The 24,633-nt window shown below is 36.1% G+C and overlaps 9 protein-coding genes across 9 annotated transcripts; 1 reads left to right on the plus strand and 8 right to left on the minus strand.

The window, feature by feature from the left end:
* Positions 1-6: 6 nt before the first annotated feature.
* Positions 7-1,086, minus strand: HYPBUDRAFT_112745 (exosome non-catalytic core subunit; the record flags this gene model as incomplete). Its single annotated transcript, XM_020218927.1, has 2 exons — positions 7-216; positions 274-1,086. The coding sequence occupies 2 exons, from the start codon at positions 1,084-1,086 to the stop codon at positions 7-9; spliced, it is 1,023 nt and encodes a 340-aa protein (XP_020074999.1).
* Positions 1,087-1,253: 167 nt separating this feature from the next.
* On the minus strand, positions 1,254-3,020 carry TRP2 (anthranilate synthase). Its single transcript, XM_020219335.1, has 2 exons — positions 2,971-3,020; positions 1,254-2,900 (listed from the first exon to the last, which is right to left on the minus strand). The coding sequence occupies exons 1-2, from the start codon at positions 2,974-2,976 to the stop codon at positions 1,344-1,346; spliced, it is 1,563 nt and encodes a 520-aa protein (XP_020075000.1). The 5' UTR covers positions 2,977-3,020; the 3' UTR covers positions 1,254-1,343.
* A 142-nt stretch (positions 3,021-3,162) lies between these two features.
* HYPBUDRAFT_141914 (uncharacterized protein) lies at positions 3,163-6,665 on the minus strand. The gene has a single exon (XM_020219799.1). It carries the CDS (start codon positions 6,503-6,505, stop codon positions 3,182-3,184), a length of 3,324 nt encoding a protein of 1,107 aa, XP_020075001.1. The 5' UTR covers positions 6,506-6,665; the 3' UTR covers positions 3,163-3,181.
* Positions 6,666-6,823: 158 nt separating this feature from the next.
* On the minus strand, positions 6,824-8,010 carry SHP1 (protein phosphatase regulator). Its single transcript, XM_020221587.1, has one exon. The coding sequence runs from the start codon at positions 7,968-7,970 to the stop codon at positions 6,849-6,851; it is 1,122 nt and encodes a 373-aa protein (XP_020075002.1). The 5' UTR covers positions 7,971-8,010; the 3' UTR covers positions 6,824-6,848.
* A 604-nt stretch (positions 8,011-8,614) lies between these two features.
* Positions 8,615-10,980, minus strand: MET6 (5-methyltetrahydropteroyltriglutamate-homocysteine S-methyltransferase; the record flags this gene model as incomplete). The annotated part of the gene is made up of 1 exon (XM_020219800.1): positions 8,615-10,980. The coding sequence occupies one exon, from the start codon at positions 10,978-10,980 to the stop codon at positions 8,674-8,676; it is 2,307 nt and encodes a 768-aa protein (XP_020075003.1). The 3' UTR covers positions 8,615-8,673.
* A 983-nt stretch (positions 10,981-11,963) lies between these two features.
* HYPBUDRAFT_112349 (uncharacterized protein) lies at positions 11,964-13,079 on the minus strand (the record flags this gene model as incomplete). Its single annotated transcript, XM_020218896.1, has 1 exon — positions 11,964-13,079. The coding sequence occupies one exon, from the start codon at positions 13,077-13,079 to the stop codon at positions 11,964-11,966; it is 1,116 nt and encodes a 371-aa protein (XP_020075004.1).
* Positions 13,080-14,198: 1,119 nt separating this feature from the next.
* PHR2 (1,3-beta-glucanosyltransferase) lies at positions 14,199-16,270 on the plus strand. The gene has a single exon (XM_020221588.1). It carries the CDS (start codon positions 14,400-14,402, stop codon positions 16,026-16,028), a length of 1,629 nt encoding a protein of 542 aa, XP_020075005.1. The 5' UTR covers positions 14,199-14,399; the 3' UTR covers positions 16,029-16,270.
* Positions 16,271-16,384: 114 nt separating this feature from the next.
* Positions 16,385-17,261, minus strand: BFA1 (Bfa1p; the record flags this gene model as incomplete). Its single annotated transcript, XM_020221589.1, has 1 exon — positions 16,385-17,261. Exon 1 carries the CDS (start codon positions 17,253-17,255, stop codon positions 16,386-16,388), a length of 870 nt encoding a protein of 289 aa, XP_020075006.1. The 5' UTR covers positions 17,256-17,261.
* A 1,886-nt stretch (positions 17,262-19,147) lies between these two features.
* HYPBUDRAFT_112601 (1,3-beta-glucan synthase) lies at positions 19,148-24,484 on the minus strand (the record flags this gene model as incomplete). Its single annotated transcript, XM_020218914.1, has 1 exon — positions 19,148-24,484. The coding sequence occupies one exon, from the start codon at positions 24,482-24,484 to the stop codon at positions 19,148-19,150; it is 5,337 nt and encodes a 1,778-aa protein (XP_020075007.1).
* Positions 24,485-24,633: the final 149 nt, after the last annotated feature.

Here is a 24,633-nt window from a genome sequence, read left to right on the forward strand (position 1 = left end):
CTATTTCTAATTATGCAGACTTCGTAATTGGGCTAAGCGAATACTTTCTTTTAAAACATCTATAGATACATTAGCACCCCCACCACAAATACTAACGTGTTTCAAAGAGTCTCCGGACTTATTAGTGATGACATTTATTTTAGAAGTAATACAACTTTCTTCAGCATCACCTTCTGGATCAGCAAGCACAACTGTTTTTGGTTTGATTTCATCAAGCTCCATTTTATCTTCACTTTCGTCTTCATTTGCATCTGATTGTCTTTCCAAATCGACTACTCCAAAACTTGAAGAGTAACCCATTTCATTTTTTTGCAATTTTAATGCGTGAAATAATGACTTATTTGAATCAATGTACAAGTTATCCCCACCACTTAAATGACCAAAGTTACCTCTCGATCTAACGGGCACTTTTATTTTGTCACTGGTATCACCGATATAAATGCTTGGTAAAGTAACATTGGTCAATGCACTTAGAAGGGTATTGTAGCACAAATCGAAAATAGGACCTGAACGGGAGAATACTTTCAAATGGGCATAGAGTACAAAAGAATAAGATTTCTTATTCCCACTGAATGAAGGGATATCTTCTAGAATAGATATATTCTCTGGAGTGTCTGGATATAGTATGCTTGATGTTTTATTTTCCTCGTCTCTAATTTCGTAACCCGGGGTTATCTTAAGTGATTCTGAAGGTATTATATTTGCATGCAATATGCTTTCATATATTTTTTGGGATGTTATCATTTCTTCATCGGTTGGAGCACCTGATCTTCCTCTAAGGATTTCAACAACTGGGTATATGGATGTATATTCTGGAGAAGCCCCGGATGTTTCCACAATTCCTAAAGTGATTCCGCAAAAAACTGAAGTATCACCATTCTTTGCCACTGCAGATCCAATCACAGAGTTTTCGCCCAAACTATTAAGATTTCCTTGACTTATTTCTAATGATTTGAATTCGGTGAAATTCCTCAATGAGGGCCTAAGACCAATGGCAAGATGGCGTTGTAAAGACACATCTGGTGCAATTCTTGCAAGCACGGATGGTGGGAATGCCATTTGGCGTGATTTCTGCACTTCAGACATATCAGCTGTTTATGTTAATACTAGTCGAAAGCAAGAATATATATCGAAACCTCTTCCCATGCTTTGCTTGAGTTAGAGATGAAGCAAAAAAAAAAAAAAAACGAAAAAACATCGCTGCGAAGACGAATGATAAATGTGTGTTACTCAATTTTTTTTTGCATCATAATCTCGGTATGGGTCCAACACCACGGTTAATCAAGTTATGAATTATATATGTACTATATATGTGTTATATACATTAAGCTAGTTATGTTGGGCTAGTCAAACTTCCCAACCTTCTGGATCCAGATTTTTTCGGCTTCCACGATGGTGTTATTATTGGCCTTCATTTTATTCATGGTTTCGATATATTCGTCATATTCATCACTATCAAAGACAATACCACCACCAGCTTGTAAGTAGGCAATACCATCTTTATACACCATTGTTCTTAAGGCAATACAAGTGTCCATGGTTTTACCATCGTAGCCCCAATGACCCACGGCACCAGCGTAGATACCTCTCTTTTCCTTTTCTAATTCACCAATTAATTCCATGGCTTTGACTTTAGGGGCACCACTGACGGTACCTGCTGGGAAAATGGATCTGAAGGCATCGAATCTAGTCTTGTCTTCTCTTAAAGTACCACTGACTTCAGATACTAGATGCATTACATGAGAGAATCTTTCAATTGTTAATAATCTATCAACGTTATTACTGGTTGGAGTACAGATTCTATTGACATCATTACGGGCCAAATCAACCAACATGATGTGTTCAGCTCTATCTTTCAAACTTTCTCTCAATATGTTTGCATTTTCCTCATCTTCTTCATTAGTTTTACCTCTCTTAATGGTACCAGCAATTGGATGAGTAACAACTCTATCTTTAGTATCAGATTTGACTAGTAATTCTGGTGATGCACCTATTATTTGGAAATCAATAAGATCAATGTAGAACAAGTATGGAGATGGATTGACAGTTCTCAAATGACGGTAAATATTGAATGGATGAAGAGAAGTTGGTCTAGCAACCCTTTGAGATGGAACAGCTTGAATGATATCACCTTTCAAGATGTGTTTTTTCAATGTGGAAACATGATTTTCATAACCTTCTTGTCCTATGTTTGAGGTAAAAGTTTGGTTAGCCTTGATTGGAGGTTGCTTTGGATTAATCTCTTCTAAAGTTTGGTGAGTCTTTAATAATTTTTCAATACGGGCAATTTCATTTTCTGCTTTTTCAAACTTATCCTTCAAGCTGGTCTCATCAAATTTACCATCAGAAAGATCAATGTTATTAATAATTTGAAATCTTTGATAAACATTATCAAAAGCAAGTATTAAGTCACATAACATTAAAACAGCTTCTGGTACTTCCAAAACATCTTTCAACGGTCTGCGAGTTTTAGGTTCAAAATATTTGATACAGTCATACGAAATATACCCAATGGCACCACCACATAACTTGGGTAAACCAGGTAAATCAGCTTGGTTATATTTTGCCAATTCCTTCTCTAAAATAGTGATTGGATCGACATTCAAGTATTCTCCTGCGTATTTTTTCTCATCGTCTCCAGTTTTGATAATCTTCTTTGGGTTAATACCAATGAATGAATATCTTTCCACACTGTCACCGTGAATTGCGGATTCGAACATAAAAGACGGAGTACGTTTTTCATTGTTCAAGTCTGCAAGCTTCAAGTAGGCCTGGTGAACAGTCAAGTCTTGACTGGCAACATACTTGTATATAGGATATATGTTTGGTCTTGGTGATTCGGATGATTGATCCTTTTCAATTATCGATTTCAATGCATCGAAAGATGGTTGAGTTTCAGACTGCACAATTTTGGTTAGTAAAGATTTTCCCGCTTTAAATTCATGGATTTAAAACTCGCTGAAAACGTACAAACATATCTGCCAATGCTAATATCGTTGTAAGAGTGTTACTATATCTCTTTCCTGTTGAATCCTCTTGTAAAGTTGAAAAATTTTGTCTTTTCTGACTCAACTCTCTCTTTTTTTATTTTTTTTTTTTTTTGGTTTGTTAACAGTCATATTATATACAGGCACAGTACTTAATGAAGAGTTCTATGGTATTAAAATACATATGTACAAGTCTATAATCTTATTGCTTCCTTTAATATACATTGACCTACGACGGGGTCGAGAAGCAAAACTTTGTCGCAGTCTACGGTTGTTCCGATGTTTGCATCGGAGGAAAGGTCAACCAAGATATCGACCTCTAGATTGAGGTCTATGCAAAATGCCCTGCTTATTCTCTTATTGAAGGTTGGTAAATCGTAACCAGGGTGAGTGATGATGCATTCGTAGATTGTTCTTTCACGATCTTCGATGGGGACATCGTTGGCATGCTGCTGGGCTAGTCTTTGTTCTAGCATCTTGAGGGACCAGTAGTTCTTGTGTCTAATACCAAAGTACTGGTTTAGTTTAGTTGAGTTGATGAATTTTTGCAGCATTTGCAACAAGTAATGGTCAGCCAACTCGCCTTGTACACCGTACCCAAGCAGCTTCAAATGACTGAATTGCTTGATGATGCTATGGTGTAGCGATCTTCTCTCGTCTTGAGACGCAACCCTCTTTAGATGATTAACGTACGACAAGTGAAGATGGGAAACAATTTGGAGCTGATTATAATAAACTTCCATATCGTTGAAAATATCCAATAGTTTCACATGGCCTTTTGCTAATCCATAGGAAACATGGGAAGTACTTTCGTTCCAATTTTCATTCGCCAGTTTGAATTCCGGAGAGGGTGATTTTTGAAGTATTTTTATTATCGGTCTGGACAAATAGTTTCGACCAATGAAAAAGGCACCGAATGATAAATACCCGTTTGCATCTTTCCCTAGTAAAGTATGATAAAAGGAGCTTGCGTGATATGCTGGTAATAAGGAGTTGTTATGTGGAACTAATACTTCATCGTCCAAATTTCGTTCCTCGTGTTCGCTATTTCCTGAAATGATGGTGTCACTTGCTTCTTCTTGATTATCGGATAGCCCTTGAGAGTGGGTAAAGATTGGAATGTTTCTTTCGTAGCAGTAATTCGATATTATGTTACTGATAAACATATCAATCTCATTGACGAAAAACTTAGCTCTTGTAAAGTGGTTCTGGTCTCCTATTGATAATGCTTCAAGTTTAGTAATAAGCTTTTCATTTATTTTTCCTTCATTCAAGTAGCTTAATTTTTTTAAAATGTTACTGGAATTGTCAGCATCAATATTAATAGCCGGGTTGAAATTCGATCCTTCCAAATATCTCATCTTGAAGTGCCTATGCATTACACTATGCATGAAATTTATTCTATGATGATCTGAATCATTCAAGTTTTGTTTTCCCTGATCGACTTCTTTCGATCTCGAAAATAGTCTGAAGGGAAGTATATTCTTGTTCTTCGTTTGTAATGATTCTTCTAACTCAGACCAATCAACATTTTTGATTTTCACATTACTTATATCGTCTAATGTAAGAGTGACATTCTCATCCATATTGAGAAAGTAGTTTTGCTCAAAAGTATTGATCGTGTAACTTATTGTTAGACAAGTGGTTTCGTTTGGTGGATTATGAGTATATGATTTGGGGCCATCTCCAACACTATAATAATTGGGCGTATTATGCGGGTCTTGATTTTTGAACGAGAATCTATTCATCACCTCCTGGTGCAATATCGAAATGCTTTCATTGTTTGAAAGATTTTGTAAACTTCTCAAAGGATGTGACCCAGACATTAAAGTTTTGAATAGATTCGAACTTGGACTTAATCGAGTGACGAAGTCAGGAATATGCACATTAAACAAATACTTTCTAGAGTTAATTTTTTCTAAAGATATCCCCATTAAAGAGTTTTTAGAATCTTTAGAGTCGAACCCTTGATTTAATGGAAGTCCGTAGATTACATGATCTTGGTAATACTTTTTGGAGTTTCTTAAATGTCCAAACTTATCTCTTGACCCACGAGGAATTAACAAAGCTTCAGATAGTTTTTGGGTGTCACTCGAATCAAGATCAGTGGTCGATGATACAGCCAACTGTCTGATAGAGTCCCTCCCTATCAAATTAGCAGAAAGGTATATGTCTGTTAACTGATTACTAGAATTATCATATAGTTTTAGCATCTTTAAAAATCTGTAGATCGTTGATGGCGTGACAGTTTCATTTTGGAAAACCTCGAATTGACTCACCAACTTTATGAGCTTCGGATGGGGGTAAATTATGAGAAATTTAAGTATGTCAATCAATGATTTATATTTCTGCTCTTGCAAAAACCTGAAATATTCATTTAATTTTTCAAAACTTTTACAAGAGTTTGATGTTTGCAAGGAATACAATTCCAGAATAAATGCATGGTAATCTGGAAGTAAGGGATCTCTTCTGTGAGCTTCAAGGAACCCGCTTATTGCAGCAGAGTTATGAAGAGAGTTAGTTAAGTATACTGTTTCTTGTATCAATCCATTCGAACATTTACTCAGATGTATATTGGAGTAGTTGACCGGCTTGTAACTCGACGAGACAATCCATCTTTCAGGACTATCACACATGAACAAATGACAAGCTAATAACAATTGAGTTTGATGATAATACGAAATATTGTATTGCTCTTGTAAAGCAAAGGAGAACTGGAATGAATCAATCAATTCTGATAAGGAAACAGCAGAAACAGAAGATTGATTGGCAAACTGTGAATATGCTACTTTGAAATTATGATGCAAGCTAGAACTTATTTTAAGACTTTCTGCAAGAAATTCCTTGATTATAGATACAAGGTCTAATCTTGCAGCATATTTATTATCAAATCGATTCTCCAAAATCTTCATATTAGAAATCCAAGCTTCATCTAAAACTTGGTATGCATGGAATGATATATTGATGGAGTCTACCTTCAATATTTCATTGGCTATAGTTAACAAAACTACTTTATTGTAATTTTGATTAAACTTAGACTCTGCTCGTTGGATGACAATACCAAAATTGGCTTTATTAGTAGCTGGATCGATGAATTCCACTAATGACCCACGTTCTGGAGGGAAATCATTGTTTTGCTGGCATATCTGATTGAAATTATCGAATCTCGAATAAGTTATTTTCATTATATCATGAACAGGACTAGGATCCTTTTTCTCTCTTAAAAGGCCCTGGTAGTCATCAACAGGATTACAAAAGGCCAGCCTTTCATTGAAAAACTCTTTTAAGCTTATTTGTAGTTCATCTCTGTATATATTATCATTGATATCCGGATATACAGCTTCCTGTTCTATCTCATCCCAAGCATTTGGGTTCTGGGTTCCACTGAAAAACTTTGACCTGCTATTGAAATATTGTGATCTTATTGCCAAACTAGTGGAAACATGTCGTTTCGGTATCCATACCGGTAGGTGCCTATAATGAAACACACGGTTAAGCCGTATTCTTAGGCAATTCATGAGATCCTAGTATTAGTCAATGAAGTTATGCATGTAATATTATTGATTTTTATTTTCAAGTTTAGTGAAAAGAAGTGCAGTTATTCCGTACAATACGTATCGAGTGTTCCAACCTCTCTCTATAGGCAGGGATTCTGATCTGATGCTAAACAAAAAACTTTGTATATCGGGAAAGTATGCTTAAGTCAGAAGACCATTTGGCGATGGAACTGAAAAAACTCCGTCAGATTTGACTTACAAAAAAAAAAAAAATTTTGCGACCCCAAAGAACTTTATATTACAGTTCTACGTATTGAAGGAAAGAAAAGTATACATAAACTCAGGCCTTTATTGACTATACAGATTATTTCCATCTTTGAACTATGACGGCATTTTTCAATTTAGCATCAGCCACGGAAACATCTTGAGATTCTTCAATTGGTTTCACTGGGAAAGAATGGGACAATATGAATGGTCTCGATGCATCACCGGCATCTGGGTGGCTTCTAACGAATTCGTAAACAGACACTATGGAGTCTGTTGAGTTAAACTTATGAGATATCCTCTTACCGTTAGCGAATCTAATTTGGACTAGAGAGTCACCTTCACCTTGATCTTCAGGTTTATGTTGGGCTTTTGGTGTTTCAGTGGGAGGAGGAGTTGCAACTGGTCCTGAAGAAAGTTCTCCTGGTACAGGGGACCCTAATCTTTGACCTTGACCGTGGAATCCTCCAACTTTTCTCTTTGGGGGAGTCCATTCTTCATCGGTCTTCTTAATGACCGAGACATCGACATCTTGGCCAAATTCAACATTCAATAAGGCCACAGGTACTCTTCCACGATTCAATTCTTGTAAAACGCTTGCATTTTCTGGATCATCGTATCTATGTAATGGGCCATCGCTAACAGTAAAACCTTGTCTCCAGAACGTGATTTCTCTCGAAACTTTAGCAGGTCTCTGTGGTATGTTTGCATTAGGATCTACGATTTGTTCACTGGGAGCGTCTTCCCCACCAAGCTTAAACCCAGTACCTGTAAATTGTCTACGGGGAACTTCATCTGGTAGTTGATTTGCTGATGGGCGATCATCTGGTTGTTCTGCTTGTTCTTTTGCTCTTTGGAAAATTTGGTCAATGACTCCACGGCCTGATTTCTTTTTATCTTTATTTGGATCTTCAACCTGTAACCCTGATTTTTCACCTCCGGTGAAGAAATTAGTATCGGTTTTATCTTCTTCAGACCCGTCATCTTGACCGTTCAAATCTCTAAAAGTTCTAATACCCCCGCTGCTTCTTTTCTTACCAGAGGCACCAGCACTTTTGGCACCAGAAGAAGATGCTCCGGCATCATTGTTGGAGTAAAAATCTTCAATTGCATCCATGACATCGTTGTCGTTCCTGCTTAAGTATTGTTCAGCAAGTGATCTGGAAGAATTGGTCACATTGACAAATTGATCAATCAATTGTTCTTGTTCGGGGTCTGACATCCTCGTTGTATGGTGTATGTATGATTTCGATTCAACCAAACTTAGGAAAACGTCGATTATGGTCTAAGTAATTCAATGCTAGTCAAGGCCTTTAAAGCTTAATTGAGGTCTCTTTTTTCTCTGATGGCGAATCCAGTATTTGATGTACGGGTGTTTTCTTTTTAAATTTGCAATTTTAATTTGCAATTTTAATGTCTACAAACTTACAATTGAACAAAGTAAAAAGTATAAAAACTTAATATTTAAATAATAACCGATGTTGAAATCCCAAATAAAAAAAATTTATATATAAGAATATGAAATTTTTTAAACCCCGAAAAGTTGGTAGAAAAAATGGGTGAAAAAAATCAAAAAAAATGACATGAACTAAAATAACAAGATTAATTCCACCAACTCTTCAATAATTAAAATAAAGACATGAAAAAAAGCAAAAGAAACAAAAAGATAAGCGTCACAACAAAATTTCTTCATAACAAAATTAAAAGTAAAGTAAAAAGTAAAAAATTAATAGTAATAATTACATTAATGTTGAATAAATGTAATCGAGAGGATACAGCATCAACAATAGCAAAAAAGAATTGAATAATGCAACAACCATTTTCAAATGGGGTTTAAATAAAATAAAACACTAAAACAAGAAAGCAAAAAAAAAATAGAAGTTAGAAAACATTAATTTCTAAAGAAAATCTTTTTTGCAACTTGATTAGTATTTACCACGGAAGTGTTTAGCAGCTTCAACCATATTGGTTAAAGATTCTCTAACTTCAGTCCAGCCTCTAGTTTTCAAACCACAATCTGGGTTGACCCAGAATTTGTTGGCTGGGTAAACTTTCAAGATTTCTTCGATTCTGGTGATGAATTCTTCTTTAGATGGAATTCTTGGAGAGTGGATATCGAATAAACCTAAACCAATGTGATTTGGATAGTTTGAGAATTCTTGAATATAGTTTGGATCATCTTTTTTAGAGAATTCAATAGAAACAACATCAGCATCTAAAGCTTTGATGTGGTTTGGATCCAAATCAGAGTAACAGAAATGAGAGTGGATTTGAGTAGAGTTTTCGACACCAGAAGTAGCAACTCTGAAAGATTGAGCAGCCCAGTTTAAGTAATCGGATCTTTCTTTACCGGCTCTTAATGGTAAACCTTCTCTGATGGCAGGTTCATCGACTTGGATAACGGTGATACCGGCTTTTTCTAAGTCTTGAACTTCATCTCTTAAAGCTAAACCTAATTGTAAAGCTTGGACTTTTTGAGAAACGTCATCTCTTGGGAAAGACCATCTTAAACAAGTAACTGGACCAGTTAACATACCTTTCATTGGTTTGTCAGTAATAGATTGAGCGTAAACTGATTCTTTAACAGTCATAGCTTTTGGTCTAGAAACATCACCAACAACAATTGGAGGTCTAACATATCTTGAACCATAAGATTGAACCCAACCACCAGTGGTGAAAGCATAACCTTCTAATTGTTCACCGAAATATTGAACCATATCATTTCTTTCAGGTTCACCATGAACCAAGACATCCAAACCAATTTCTTCTTGGAATCTAACAACAGTTTCAATTTCTTTTTCAATGAATTTTTCATAATCTTCAGCAGATAATTCACCTTTAGCAAATTTATTTCTGTTGATTCTAATATCTTTAGTTTGAGGGAAAGAACCAATGGTAGTAGTTGGGAATAAAGGTAAGTTATATTTATCTTTTTGAGCAGCTAATCTATCATCGAAAGGAACTTTTCTAGTAGATAAAGATTCGTCAATAGTGGCTAATCTTTCTTGAACTTTTGGATTAGTAGTAATAGAAGATTCTTTTCTTGATTTGATAGAAGCAGCGTTAGCAGCTAATAAAGCAGCAACATCTTCACCACTAACGTTTTTAGCAATGGTAACAACTTCATCTAATTTTTGAGTAGCGAAAGAGAACCAGTCTTTGATGGTAGCATCTAATTTCTTTTCATTATTTAAATCAACAGGAGTGTGTAATAAAGAAGAAGAAGTAGAAACAATAACTCTTTCTTTACCTAATTTTTCAATAGCCTTGTTAACAAAGTTAGAGGCTTTAGAGAAATCAGTTTTCCAAATATTTCTACCATCAACAATACCAACAGATAAAGTTTGTTTATCATTCAAGATAGCAGCAACATCATCAAATTGTTCTGGAACTCTGACGAAATCAAAATGGAAACCAGCAACAGATAAATCTTTGATAGCAGATAAGTTAGCTCTAACATCACCAAAGTAAGTAGTTAAAACGATTTCTGGTAAAGATTCGTCACCAACTAAAGCATCAAAGGTAGCTTTATATTTAGATTGGACGGATTCTGGTAAGTCCAAAACTAAGATTGGTTCATCAATTTGAACTTGGTTAGCACCAGCTTTTTTCAATTCAGCTAATAAAGATTTATAAACTGGTAAGAATTTATCTAATAAAGAAATTGGATCTAAATCTAAAGAATCTTTATCAGCTTTACCTAAGAATAAGTAAGAAATTGGACCCAAAACAACTGGTCTAGTAGAAATACCTAATTCTTTAGCTTCCAAGAATTCATTAACTGGTTTTAAACCGGCTTCTTGGTTTAATTTGAATTCAGTAGAGTGAGAGAAAGTTGGTCTAACATAATGATAATTAGAATCAAACCATTTAACCATTTCTAAAGCAGTGACATCAACAGCAGCAGTAGTTTCGGTGGCTTTTCTTTGTAAACCTCTACCCATAGCGAATAAAACGTCAATTGGGGCCAAATCAAATTTAGTATATCTGTCTGGAATAACATTGAATAATAATGATAAATCTAAAACTTGATCATAGTAAGAGAAATCATTAGATGGAATGATATCAACACCAGCAGCTTGTTGTAATTTCCAATTGTGGGCTCTCAATTCCTTACCTTTAGCTAATAAGTCTTCAACAGAGACTTTACCTTGCCAGTAAGATTCAGTAACTTTTTTCAATTCTCTTTGACCACCAATACGTGGGAAACCTAAGATGGATGATTGAACCATAATGTATTTGTCTTTTCTTTTAATTGAGTATTTGGGATACAACAATAATAATGAAATATAAAAAGAAGAAAAAGTTTAGGTTTTTTTGCTAATTGGGAGAAATTAGTTGCAATTTATAACTTTTGGGGGGGAGGGACAATATCAATGTTGAAAATTTTGAAAATTTTTTTGGTTGATTCTCCCTTCACTATGGCTCTAACATTATTTCAGTATACTCTGAACCAGTGCGCACCGCTAATAAATCCCCGTTTTAGGAGCAGCTATATACAGGCTCTATCTTATCCGGAGTCAGTTTTGCAAAATTTGCCAATTGACTCATCAGAATCAACCAACTACAGTGTTCAGTTCAGTAGATGCTCACCAGTAGCGGTTCACCCGTAGATGTTCACCACTAGACGCTCACTCGGGTCAAGTCGTGGGAGCATCCCTGTAGGGTCTCTCCTTGAATCAGGCCAATTATCTGGACTCGACTGATTGGTTTTCGCACGCGTGTTTCTCGTTTAGATCGAACGCAAACGAAGGGAAAACGTGTGTTCACGTGACACGTTGTCAGAATTGTGTACTGCACATAACTGCGGCATGTGATAAATGGCGGTCGTGTGCGTGGGTGAGAAGTGTCACGTGGCGGTCGTGGCGGTGGTAAAGCAATGTACGGGTGTGAATTGTGGGGTGTACGGGGGTTGTTGGTTTGGCACTATTTTGCAACCATCAACTGTTCACCACGACTTGTTGTTCTGGACGGTCTTCTGAAAGTCAGATGCAGAAGGATCAACAAGTGGTTGATGAATCTTGAGCACTTGTGTACGTAAACTTCATAGGGTCAAGATGAATAGCTTCAGAATCGAAAACATGGAACTTGCAAAACAATGCCGCTTCATGCAAAGAGCTTGAGCGATACATACTCTTGAGGAAACGAAAATGAACTATATTATAGAAATGGGTTAATATATACTAGAGAATTTATTAAACAGTCTGAGGAAGATTTAAATACGAGAATCACCACGGTTTTTTCTGTTTTTAACAATTTTTGCAATGGTGTCGTTACTGTGTAAGATCCCATATCTTCTGAATTGCTTGATTGCCTCGATCAAGTTGCTTTCGTGTTCATTAGTATAATTTTGAAAGAATTCACCCAATTGAGCAAAATATTGATAATTCAAGGTGAATTTTTCATTTTCTTCATTTAACAAATCTTTAATTGTTGATTTATTATCCAAAGGAGTGTTGAAGCCTTCACCCAAGCCCAAAAAGACTCCCAAGTTTTTCAATTTATCGAAAACACCAGCTTGATGAGCAGGAATCATACCACCGTGTTCTTTAATCTTATAATCACGATAGAAATCCTTGTATTCATCGGGACAAGCTCTTCTAGTTCCGGTCCAGCCAATGTCTAACAATTGTTCTTTGGTAACAGCGGCCTGGACGGGTGCTCTATGTAATTTGAAGAGTTGAATTGGATTAAAAGCACCGGTGTGAATGAATAAAAAGATAATTCCAAGTTTAACAATATGGAAAACAAAGAAAAAACATTGGGCCATGATGGAACTTTCGTGGATATCATCAAATAAAGCTTTACTCAAACCTTGTTGACCAAAATAATCAGCAACCGAACTTAAAATCTTAGAAACTTGGTTGGTTAAACAAATACCGGGGGTTGGACTAATAAAATCAGGCAAATCAGTGTATAACCAAACCAACAACAAAGTTAAAAAGGAGTAGAAGCCAAAATAATTAAACTCCCAAATTGGAATCAATAATTGGCCGGGCCAGATATGATCACTTACTTTATCGCTATTACGAACTTTTTTTCTAAATCTTTCTTCGCTGGTTTCATAACTGAACAAAAGACCACCATCCTCGGTGAGATACCCTGGAGCAGTGGACACATAGAACCCCAATGGTAACGAGTTGTAAAACAAGTTTGGTCTCAAGGCAATTGGCAAGGTTTTAAAAATTTTGAACAAATCTTTGAAACTATCGCTGGTTTTAACTTGGAAACAGTAATCTTTTTCTAAATCATCATTGAAACGAATGTACGTTTCCACGTATCCGGTATCTTCGACCTCAATCACGTCGTCAATGATTTTTTCTTCAGCCATCTTTGCAGTAGGAAGCATAGTGGAAGAAACAACAGCACTAGGGAGAAATCTATTTGTTCGACGAGATGGTCTGGTAGTGTCCGGACGCGCACAGTGGGGGAATGGGGTTTGACGACATTTCTGGGGGGTGGACCACTTCCGGGGGCCGGTCGCTCGAGGGCATCACCCGGAACTGGTATTTATCCCGGTTCGGTTTTTTCTGGTTTGACGACATTTTTTCGTTCTCGCTTTAATTGTTCCGACACAAACCCCGGCCATCCCCGATCGTATTCTCCTTGTATGAATAGAAAAGAATGCTTGCAAGAAGAGAATAGAAAAGGATATTGCAAAGAATAGAACAGGACTACAAGAAAAGGAAAGGATTGCCAGAAGAGAATAGAAAATTGCAAGATTTGCAGATGCTCGAAGGCCAAGATGGTGTCAAGATGTAGATGTAGATGACGGCCGCTACTTATGGATAAGGACAAGCAAAATGTGTCAAGACCCTAACCAGCATACGATGACACCTTCACCAAGCAACACGAAGCCAGTGGCCCATTGCCGGCAACCCAAAGCTCATTATAAGAGCAGCACTATGGACCGTGTATTCTAACAAGGCGTAAATCAAATGGCCCTTGGGTCCATAACATTCTTCTAATTATAGATTGAAACCGGATTGTACAACATTGCTTCTTTGGGTGTTTTTGTTTTTCAAATAGGCGGACTTCCCACTGATTTGTTGATGATTTGGAACAAGCCCCGGAAGAAGCCAGTATCACGAAAAAATCACCTTTCGAGAATGGTGTTTGGGAATGGTGTGCTGATAGACCAGGCCAACGTCTAAACGTTGCCCAGGCCATTAAATCCCTCGTAACTGGCGTATTCTGGTGGGTGTTCCTAACAAACCTGGGTATTGTTTGGCGTTGTTCCAGTCGTGTAATCCATCTTGACACCTGTGCAGGAGGATTCATTAATGCATTGGAGTTTATTGTAGTTTTGCAAGGTTATAGTGCGTTGTTTTGCAAGGTTATAGTGCATTTTTTTGTAATGCTACTTTGATTTATAACCTTTTGACCCCCGGCCCGCCTAATTATTTCTTTTTCAAGTCGTAGTATACCCATTGCCCCCTTTACTATTTATGTTTATACCGGATTCGCTAGATTAACTATTTATTCTCCCTGGATAATTTATATATTTGGATTTGCAAAATTTTCACTTTTTGATTCTCTCTTTTTTTTTTTTCACTTACTTCTGTAGTTCCTTCGTTTGTATTCATCCACTGACTCTCGTTTATTAGGTGTTTGAAGTATGTTGTTCAAGAACTTATTTGGTGCTGCCTTAATGGCCAGCTCTTATTTCATGTCTGCAGTTAAGGCTGATGATTTACCAGAAATTGAAATTGTCGGTAATAAATTCTTCTATAAAGAAAACGGTTCTCAATTCTATATTAAGGGGGTTGCTTACCAACAAAATACTGAAAACACTACCGGATCTTCTTTCAACGATCCTTTGGCTGATGTTGCTGCTTGTAAAAGAGATGTTCCTTATTTACAAGAATTAGAAACTAATGTTATTCGTGTTTATGCTTTGAATGTCTCTTTGGATCACACTGAATGTATGAGTTTATTACAAGATGCCGGGATCTACGTGATTGCTGATTTATCCGAACCAAATGACTCAATTGATAGATCTTCTCCAAAATGGAATGTCGATTTATATAATAGATACACCGGGGTGGTTGATTTATTCCAAAACTATACTAATGTCTTGGGGTTCTTTGCCGGTAATGAAGTTACTAATGACGATACCAACACTGATGCTTCTGCTTTTGTTAAAGCTGCAGTTAGAGATACTAAAGCTTATATCAAGGCCCAAGGTTACAGAACTATCCCAGTTGGTTACTCTGCCAATGATGATTCCAAAATCCGTGTTGCCTTGGCTGATTATTTCGCTTGTGGTGACGATGATGAACGTGCTGACTTCTTTGGTATTAACATGTACGAATGGTGTGGTTCTTCTTCTTTTAAAAAATCGGGTTACGAAACCGCTACCGAACAGTATGAAAACTTGGGTATCCCAATTTTCTTCTCTGAATACGGTTGTAATGAAGTCACTCCAAGAAAATTCCAAGAAGTTGGTACCCTTTACGGTGATGACATGACTGGTGTTTGGTCCGGTGGTATCGTTTACATGTATTTCCAAGAAGAAAATAACTACGGGTTGGTTTCAATTAAAGATGATAAAGTCTCCACTTTGGACGATTTCAACAACTTGAAATCTCAATTGCAAAAAATCTCTCCTTCTTCCGCTCAAGCCTCCGCTGAATCGGCCTCCTCCGTCTCCGGTACCTCTTGTCCAACCCATACTTCTGTCTGGAGTGCTTCCACTGATTTACCTCCAACCCCAGATGACGAAGTTTGTGACTGTATGTTGGACTCCTTGGCTTGTGTTGTTGCCGATGATGTCGACTCCGATGACTACTCTGATCTTTTCAGTTATGTCTGTGCTAAAATTGACTGTGGTGGTATTAACGCTAATGGTACTACCGGTAAATACGGTGCTTACTCTCCTTGTAGCAGCAAACAACAATTAAGTTACATTCTTAACTTATACTACTTGGATCAAGATTCTTCTAAATCCGCTTGTTCTTTCAAAGGTAGTGCTAGCTTGAAATCTGCTTCCACCGCTTCCTCTTGTTCTGCTTACTTAAAGAGTGCTGGTTCTTCTGGTTTAGGTACTGTGTCTGGTTCCATCCACACCACTAAACATACCGATATCACTAAATCCTCTAGTGCTACCGGTTCTTCTGGCTCCGGCTCTGGCTCTGGCTCTGGCTCTGGTTCCGGTTCTTCTGGTTCCAGCTCTAGCTCCAAATCTGGTGCTTCCAACTCCGTTGCCGTTGACTTTATCTCTAAATCATTAATGATTGGTGCAGGTGTCATCTTTGGTGCCGGTTTAATCGTTGCTTAAATTATCTAAAAGATTTTCCTTTCTACTTTTTGTTCCTCTACATATTTACTCTTTCTTTTCGCTTCTTCTTACCTCAACATTATCGTTTGAGAGTTTTATGGGCTTTATTTATGTATTTTATATTGATGAATATTCATTTTCAAAATACTTACCCATTAATTAAGGTTACATCTTTTTTTTTTTTTTCCACCCTTTTTCTCTGGCTCTTCTAACTAGCGCACAATATTGTCTATATGAATGAATGTGTCGCTAATGGATCGCCAGATGGAGTTTATTTAGATCAAATATACTTTTTTTTCATAACTTTATTACATCTCGTACTACGTCTAATTCGTGTATTCATTAATCTATATATTATTAGTCTTCATCACCATCAATAACCATCTTACGAATTTCCCAGAAATACTCGGGTGAGAAATTAGATCTGCTATTCAAATTATAAGTTGCATTATTATGAAACCAATACTTGGTCTTTTTAATAATCTTTTGCTCTTCCTTCAAAAATCTTTCGATTGTCTTGTCAGAAATATTAAATAATTCAGTCTCGGTATCATTAGACACTTCGTCAGAATCATTTTCAACATCATCAATTTCACTTCTAGGAATCTCAGAACTAGCTAACGAGCTAGTAGAATTGGCTCTTTGGTTTGAATGACTAAAGCCTCTCTTGGTAGAGCCGGATCGTTTGAAACTTATACTTCTATTTAGTTCTGGCTCTTGATTCGAATTCAAATTCAGAATATCATTGAAAACATCATCTCCGTCATCTGCATCAAGATTGATCCACCTAAGATTTTCGGAATCAAATACCATATTTCCGTGTATCTTGTGGGTCTTCTGATCAAAATCTTGAGCGTTAATTAATCTATTGGATTGACTTTTATTTAAACTATTGGCTGACGGTGCTATATTTTCAAATCTCAATAAATCAATGTCATTACCTTCCCACCTTGCATCCGTGGGATTAAACTTCATTTTGGAATTTTGAATCGTCGATTGAGGTAAGGCTTCGTTATTAGAATACCTAACAAGCCCTATTCTCTTTTTATTTCTAGAATTATTCTTTTGTGAAGAATTTAATTTCAGTCTGGGACTAGTTGGACTTTCATTTCTTTGAGAATTTCTATTTTGTTGATTTTGTTTGCCATTTAATCGCTTTTGCTTTTCTGATATCTCCATATATTTATTTAATAATTGTTGTTTTTGTAATTCAATGTCTTGATTCATTCGGGCATCTTTCTCGTTGGAACTGTTATTTTTGTTATAGAATGACGGTATTCTGTCCAATTTTCGTATTATTTTATTGTTGTTATTGAATACCGGATGTTCATTCTCTAATTCACTTACCAAATCAACAGTAGATCTATATTTCTTCATTGAATTGGAATGCGTTGAAGATTGGAAATTAGGCATTGACATCTTGGTTATAAGGGGATGATCTGTATTATCACTTTTCTTGTTTGACTTGAATTGTTTCAATTTCTCCACTTTTATTGGCGATTCTAAATCAAAATCATCTTCAAATTCGTTAAATTCTTCATTAGCATCATATCTCAATGTCTTTTCGTTTTCATTTTCATCATCTCTACGATTTGTAAAATCTCTTGATCTCAAAGTTTTTGCTTCGTTATGTTCATGAAGTTTTCTGTATTTCTTCTGTAATTCTCGTTCTTCGATTTCTGCATCATTTTGTAATTTTTTTTGCATCATGGAAAGGTGTTGATTTGCTTTGAATACCATAGATTTGTCTTGAGTTTCATTTCCATTGCCACTATAAATACCGGTTTCTCCTTCTCCAAAAATATTGTCAATATCTTCAAAATCATTTTCGTTAAACTGAGAAGTGATATCAGTATCACAAGTATCTTCACTATATTCACTTAAGGATTTTCTTCGTTTTGGTGAAGAGGTTGAAAGAGTAGTTGGTGAAGGTGATAAACGCACTTCACGCAGCAGTATCATGGGTTGACGAAACTTCAATTTATTTGAAACTCTTTCATCATTTGGTTTAAATCCCATATCATTCAAGTCCAAGAACTCATCATCAAAAGAGTCAACGTGTTCTGGTGATTCAACGTATTTCAATAGATCTTGGTTGGGAGATAAAGAAGCTCGTGATTTCGCTGATTGGAGTTTTAAAGTTTCAACATTATTTTGATTTTGAGATTTAAATGGATCTTCTTCAGCTCCTCGGCCATTTCTTTTTGGTGAGAGTTTGAGAGTTTGAAATTCATTATCTAGAAAAAATGCATCCCCAAGATTTTCGTTGGATAGTATATCTTCAACTTCGGCAGAATCACTGAGACTGTCATCTCTTGGAAGCTCATGATTGTTGGATTGAGGAGTGCTGAATATTCCGTCTTCTTCTTGATCTTGAAAACGAGATAGAAAGTCTTGTTTGCTTGGTAACCGGGATGTCGGTAATGATGATGATGATGATGATTTATGACTCTCGTTGGAGTTGGTTACACTTCTCTTTCCCACGGTACGAGGCGGTGGTGTCATTATCATGGCTGAAGGTTTGACAGAACTTGTTGATCTTTGAGTATTAAGTTTATGCCCCTGCTGGGAAGGAGAATGTCTTCTAGCTTTATTCGAATAATGCATTTTTTTTTTTTTCAACTTCAATAGACCTTCTCAAACATAAATAAATATTTATATATATAAACTGGCTTCAAAATCTTTCCTTGGGAACCAAATATCTCCGTGGAATACTTTGGGAACGAGCTAATTCTGTACGTAATTTTTTTGGATTCAATTAACCTTCGAATTTGTGCTTCCTTACTTTCCCCTTCCTTTGTATCACACGTAAATAATTATTAGTAGGTAAAAGATACCTTTGCAAATCCTTTATTGTGGATTCTGGCTAAAAAATAATAAACCCTGTTGATAATTCAAAAGTTCAATGGTTGATAAGTCAAAGAGGAGGAAGCATTCTAATAGAAAAATACAAAAACTAGATCAAAAGCATTCAATGTCAAAAATGTAAACAATTCAAACAATGAAAAATATACTGTTTTAGGACTAAAATGTAAATATCAGTCCTGCACCTTATATGGTAATGGTGTATGGGTTTTTGTGTGCGAATTTTTCTTTTTTGCAACCCAAACCTTGTGACTTTATGCTATCGTGCTCAAGGGGGTGTACTCTGGCTTAGCCCTTACAACATCTATTGGTGCTTCAGCACCGGTATCGTTATTTTTCTGGAACAGTGGTTGAACGAATTTTTGGAATTGTGTGGGAACCATCAGTCTGACGTCGACAGTTATAAAATCTTTGAGTAGGATAGGAATCAAGATTGACGAGGCAAGAAAGGCTTGTACCAATAGGAAAAGAAGGCAATATCGGAGCAATCTCCATTTTCTTTGGGTTTTTTGTTTGGCAGAAAGAATTTGGCCCCGAAATTGTTTCGAAGGCTTGAGCCAGAAGATCATTGTTGAATGCAATTTATCAATAAATGGAATGAATATAAAAGGAACCATGGCCATAAATAAAAGATGACCTAAGATAAAATCATAAGAGAAAAGACTCATTTCACAAACCTTCACCACCAATTCTCTAAAAGGTTGCGTTATCGCCAACCATCCTAGTTTCTTAGACAACCATTTGCCCGACCACCAGGCTCTATTCGAAAAATCATCTTTTAGTTCTTTTGAAAGACAAACTAGTAAAACAAATTGTAAAATGGTTTGTTGAAGGCTTAGTATTAGTATTAATCCACATAGACTCCTAGCTAAACTAAAGCTATGAGTGAAGAGAAGAAGTTCTAACGATATTAAATGCATGAATACGGAAAAGAAGTGAGCAAATCCAGCAATTGCCGAAGGTGCACTTTTAAACATGCACGATAAGATAGGACCAACAACCACTGATAAAGGATAGAGAAGTAGTAAGAGGCCAAGGTTAGCAAGAATAGGAAGGAAGGATATAATTAAAATCCTAAAAGCTGGATTGACACCTTGCTGATTCTTTACACCGGTTTGAGAATTAATGAACATATAGGGAAGGAAATAGAAAAGGGTTGCAATTAATGGCATAATTACTTGACCAAAGAAGCTGCTAAGTTTAGAAGGAGGTTTAGTAATATCTAAGATCATCCTGCCCCCCTCACTTGCTGGAATTTTTCTTTTATAACCGGTATATTTAGATCTCTGTACTTTCATAAAACCCACCCAGGAGCTCCTATGCCATTTGCTATTACCTCGCAAAAGCCAACGTATGAAGTTTCGATAATCCATGAAAAAAGCCGTGAACGAAAATTGATGCGGGTTGAAGATAAATGGAGCCAAACACATTGAAATTGTGGTAATCCAAAACCATACAAGGGCTGGTTGCCACATAGTTAAGGTTGCAAAACATATTATGAGGAGCATCTTCGCACCAGGGTAAATTGACTGTGAAGCGTAACGCGAGTATAAATCCGTGAAGGATATTCTTGAGGTTGCAAAACCCCGACCTGTTGCGACATATTTTGCACCCCCAAAAGATATGTTATCAATCAAAGACTTGGCATATATTTGACAAACAAATACTTCGAAGAATGGTGACATTGAAAGAAAATGATAAAACATTCTAAGAAATGCTTTTGTGAACCCCTTTTCGATCAATTCTTCTATAACCAAGGGACTAAAAGAAATGAAAAAACAAATGAAAACCGAAAGTACAAATCTTGTTACCCAGTTCAACACGGGAACGATATTATAGCATCCAATAGGCTGATGCAAGTCTGTGAACGGAACATCGGGATTATAATCACACTTTATAATCTCATGGTTCAATGATCCTAAACTCACCAAAACAAGCATGAATAATTGAACAGATAATATGATGAATAAATTATTGATATGAAAACCAGCATGTGCATAATAAAAGGATAAAAATCTATCAATAGGAAGATTACATCCCAAATAGTAATGTTCTCTAGACAATAATTGCTCACCCATACCAGCTCCGACTTTTGTAGTGAAATTTAAAATAGTACCAAACCCTAGATCTCGACCTTTCCCACATTGATAAAAATCACAATGTTTGATTCTACCCCCACGACTGATAGCATTCATTCCAGCATAAATATCTTCATTTAAATGTAACCCTTTTTGGGCTTTAGATACACCACCTCTTGTTGTCATGAAAATACCATTTATAAAATCAGGATGGCCATAATGAAGCTTTCCTCCAATCTCGGCTAAAGTACGAGCAAATAAAGTACCAAACGTTTGTTCCTTACCAGCTGCAATATCTCCCAAAATACCGATATTCTCTGAAAAAATATATTCTCTTGCTCCGATGAAAGCAACAGGACTGGTCGCCTTGGTTTCAAGAATACCCGGGATATAATCGTTTACTGGATTTAATTCTATTTCTTCAAATTCACATAAAACCGATTTGATTTTTAAACACTCTTCAATATAGTTATCCTGATTTGCATCGATAACTTGTAGGTATTCCCCCCTAGTAAATATTATAGAATGGTTTTGATTGTCGGACTTTCCATCTCCCAAAATAGGATTTCCAGGTAATCGGATCCTATACTTTTTGACGAATTGTTCATCACAATTTTCATGCAACACAGAGAAATAGCTTATCTCGTCAGAAATTTTATCCTTTTCTTCTTCCAAGGAAACTATTTTAATAGCTGGGTAAATGCTAAATAATTTCAATGCATCATCTCTCTCTTGATCTGACATTTTTTGAAAACGTTGCATGGCAATAACTAATCTGAACTTCCTATTTACAAAGTTATCTAAATCTTCTTCAACTACTTCTGGTGTATAAGGATACTTTGAACCAACATCGTTATCCTCAAGTTCGTACAAAAGTCGGAGTACTTTATCATAGTTCATGAATCCAGAAACCGTACGATATAAAGTTTGATATCTTAATGAAGCCCAAATTCTTGTTCTCATGGTATACTCCGGTTGTGCATCTTTAAATCCAACACAATAGTATGGTAAGTCATCAATTTGGCTTTTAACTAGTTTAGCAGTATCGGTTATTCCCGATTCAGTAACCGATCTATGGACTATCATATCACTTTGATTGGAGTATTCTGGCCCTTGAGAAGATGAAATAAGAGTAAGTACTTTTGTATCTTTAACAAAAGCATCCCATTCTGAAGGATGAAGCTTTTTCAAATACTCCAATAAAGAAACTTTTGAAGATTTGCTTTCTTTTAATACTTCAGTTAAAGTTAACAAAATCTTCTCCGAATAATGAGGTATTAAGACTGAAAAAGAGGGGAGAGCTTTGATTGGTATAGGTTCTGGGATAGGACTTGATAGTGACTGAGCAAAAAATAGAATACGTCTTTCTGCCTCTTCGTTTGGATTGAAAAAGTCATTCATTTGAAAGAGATTATTATCATCCTGGAAAACAAAGAATAAAGGTGGCCTTATATTGGAACCTTTGTTCCCAGAATAATCATCAGTCAATAATCTTTGGTAAATTAATTTACTTACTTGTTCTGTGGAAAGGAGGTGCTCACGGTACATTGAAATGACAATACTATTCCAGATCTGCAAAGTTAACAAGATTGGCTCACATTCTAGTTCAGTCGAATTGATAATTTTTGTGAATATCCTTTCTGGAAGTCTGGCAAATATATTTCTCCAAGGACTGAAAACAGATATACCCAGGGAAAAAGAAAGCCCAATTGAAAAAAAGCAGTTGCATATAATATACCAAAGATATGTGTCTAAGAAGAATAGAATCAAATCCGTAATATAAAGTAATATCATAGCAAATAATGCTTGTTGTTTGCATAATAAAGTTCCAAAAACTACATCACCATTGCATCTTGTCATATCCATTGTGAATAACTCTCTTACGGGGTCCCTTAGTGAAAGTGTCAAAAAGAGATAAGATTCAAAAAATTTAGCCAGGAAAACACTCAACCACAACATATAGGAGAATAGTCGACTTTTTTTCAGCATATTAGGAAAAGAACAGGTGAAAATGTTGGATTTTATTACAGTAGCCTTGGGTTGAAGCCAAGGGTAGAATAACTTGCTGGGTGGGGTTATTGCGAGGTAGATTGTTGAAAGTAAAGATATAACAAAATGGATTATACTTACTATTCGTCCATGCTTTGAATAAACATCCCATCCAATGAAGCCAAAAACATAAACAGAAGGAGCAAGATTAATCCCTAGTAATATTATAAGTAAAAGGAATCTTCCAAATAAGGGTTGAGCACCGGGAGAGTATCTAGGAATAAATATGAATTCAAAGACGGTTGCTAAAAGACAAATCAAGCAAGCTATCAGTCCACCTAGTCCAAGTACACTCCATTGGATTTGGGGTGCAGCCTTGTTGTCCAAAAGCTGGCTATAGTTTTTAGTGTAAAGACTTGGAGAATTGAATGAGGTGTAATACCAGAATACCACTATATGAATGATCCAAATTCTACTAAAATTAGTCAAAAGATGGGCCCAAGTTCTCTTCTCTCTATACGTTTTATAAAATTGTTTTTCCCAATCGATTGAGCCCAACTTTAAATATCTTTGGGCAGGTGGTATATCAAGAAGTTTTGTTTTATCAAATAATTTTAACTTTTTGATATTTTCCGGATACCAAAAAAACAGGTTTATGTCGTCATATCCAATGATTTGAGAATGGTCTTTTCGATTTATTTTAACCCAAGAACCATCCTTTAAAACATATTGCTGAGACCTAATGAATCGGTATAGCGGAGTTATAATTGTCTCAAGATAAAAGAATTCAGATTTTGCTTCATCCACTGGTAACTCTTTATTAAATTTCAAGTATTCCATTGCACATTTAAAAATAAAACATATACATTCTGGCATGAATCTGACGTTACCAGCTTCACCCCAAACTAATAAATAGAGACCGACGTGGTAAATATAATCAGTTTGTGAGTACGTCTGCAAAGTCTGCCTCCATTTATACTCCAATGCAAGTAAAGAATCAGAATCATCGATATTATTTGAGTAGTTAAGAGACTTTTTCAGTTTTCTCTTATTCATGTTTTTCAAGGAACGCCATCGGTGATGATATTTTCTCCCTTTGATATCAAGTCCTTCATCTAATTCATAATGAGCAGCAAAGTACCATTTTTTGTAGTTTGCTTGATTTCCACCAATATAGTCTGCGTGAATGGACAATAAAGCTATTGGACAAGAACTTCTGCTTGACCTCGAGTCAAGCAAAGACATGAAATAACTAAACATGTTATCGACGTTGTCAGCTTGGAAACCAAATAGCTTACCCAAGTGTTTAAAAATCAGCATAATCTCATCTTCATTTAAGGGTGCACCATTGTCTTCACACCAAGATGAATACTTAAGAGACTTATTGGGGTTGAAATCGGTACCAGAGGCTTTCCAAGCATTCTTATCTTCAATAGGCGGGCCTGGAGTAGCCGCAGCTTCCTCGTACTTCTGATAAATCCCATAATCTTCAAGATATTGCGAGCTATATTCGTTTCTATTCATAACTTGATGAAATTCTTCGTTCTGATCAGTTATGCTCTCCACCTCTTTTTCACTCAAGCTGGAGTTGGTGCTTCCCTCAATCTCGGAGGTGTCTAACATTTCAAGGAATACCTGGGTAATCTGCCTATTTATCAAGACTCTAATATGTG

This window comes from Hyphopichia burtonii (assembly GCF_001661395.1).
Source record: "Hyphopichia burtonii NRRL Y-1933 unplaced genomic scaffold HYPBUscaffold_6, whole genome shotgun sequence".
In the NCBI taxonomy this organism is placed as follows: domain Eukaryota; kingdom Fungi; phylum Ascomycota; class Pichiomycetes; order Serinales; family Debaryomycetaceae; genus Hyphopichia; species Hyphopichia burtonii.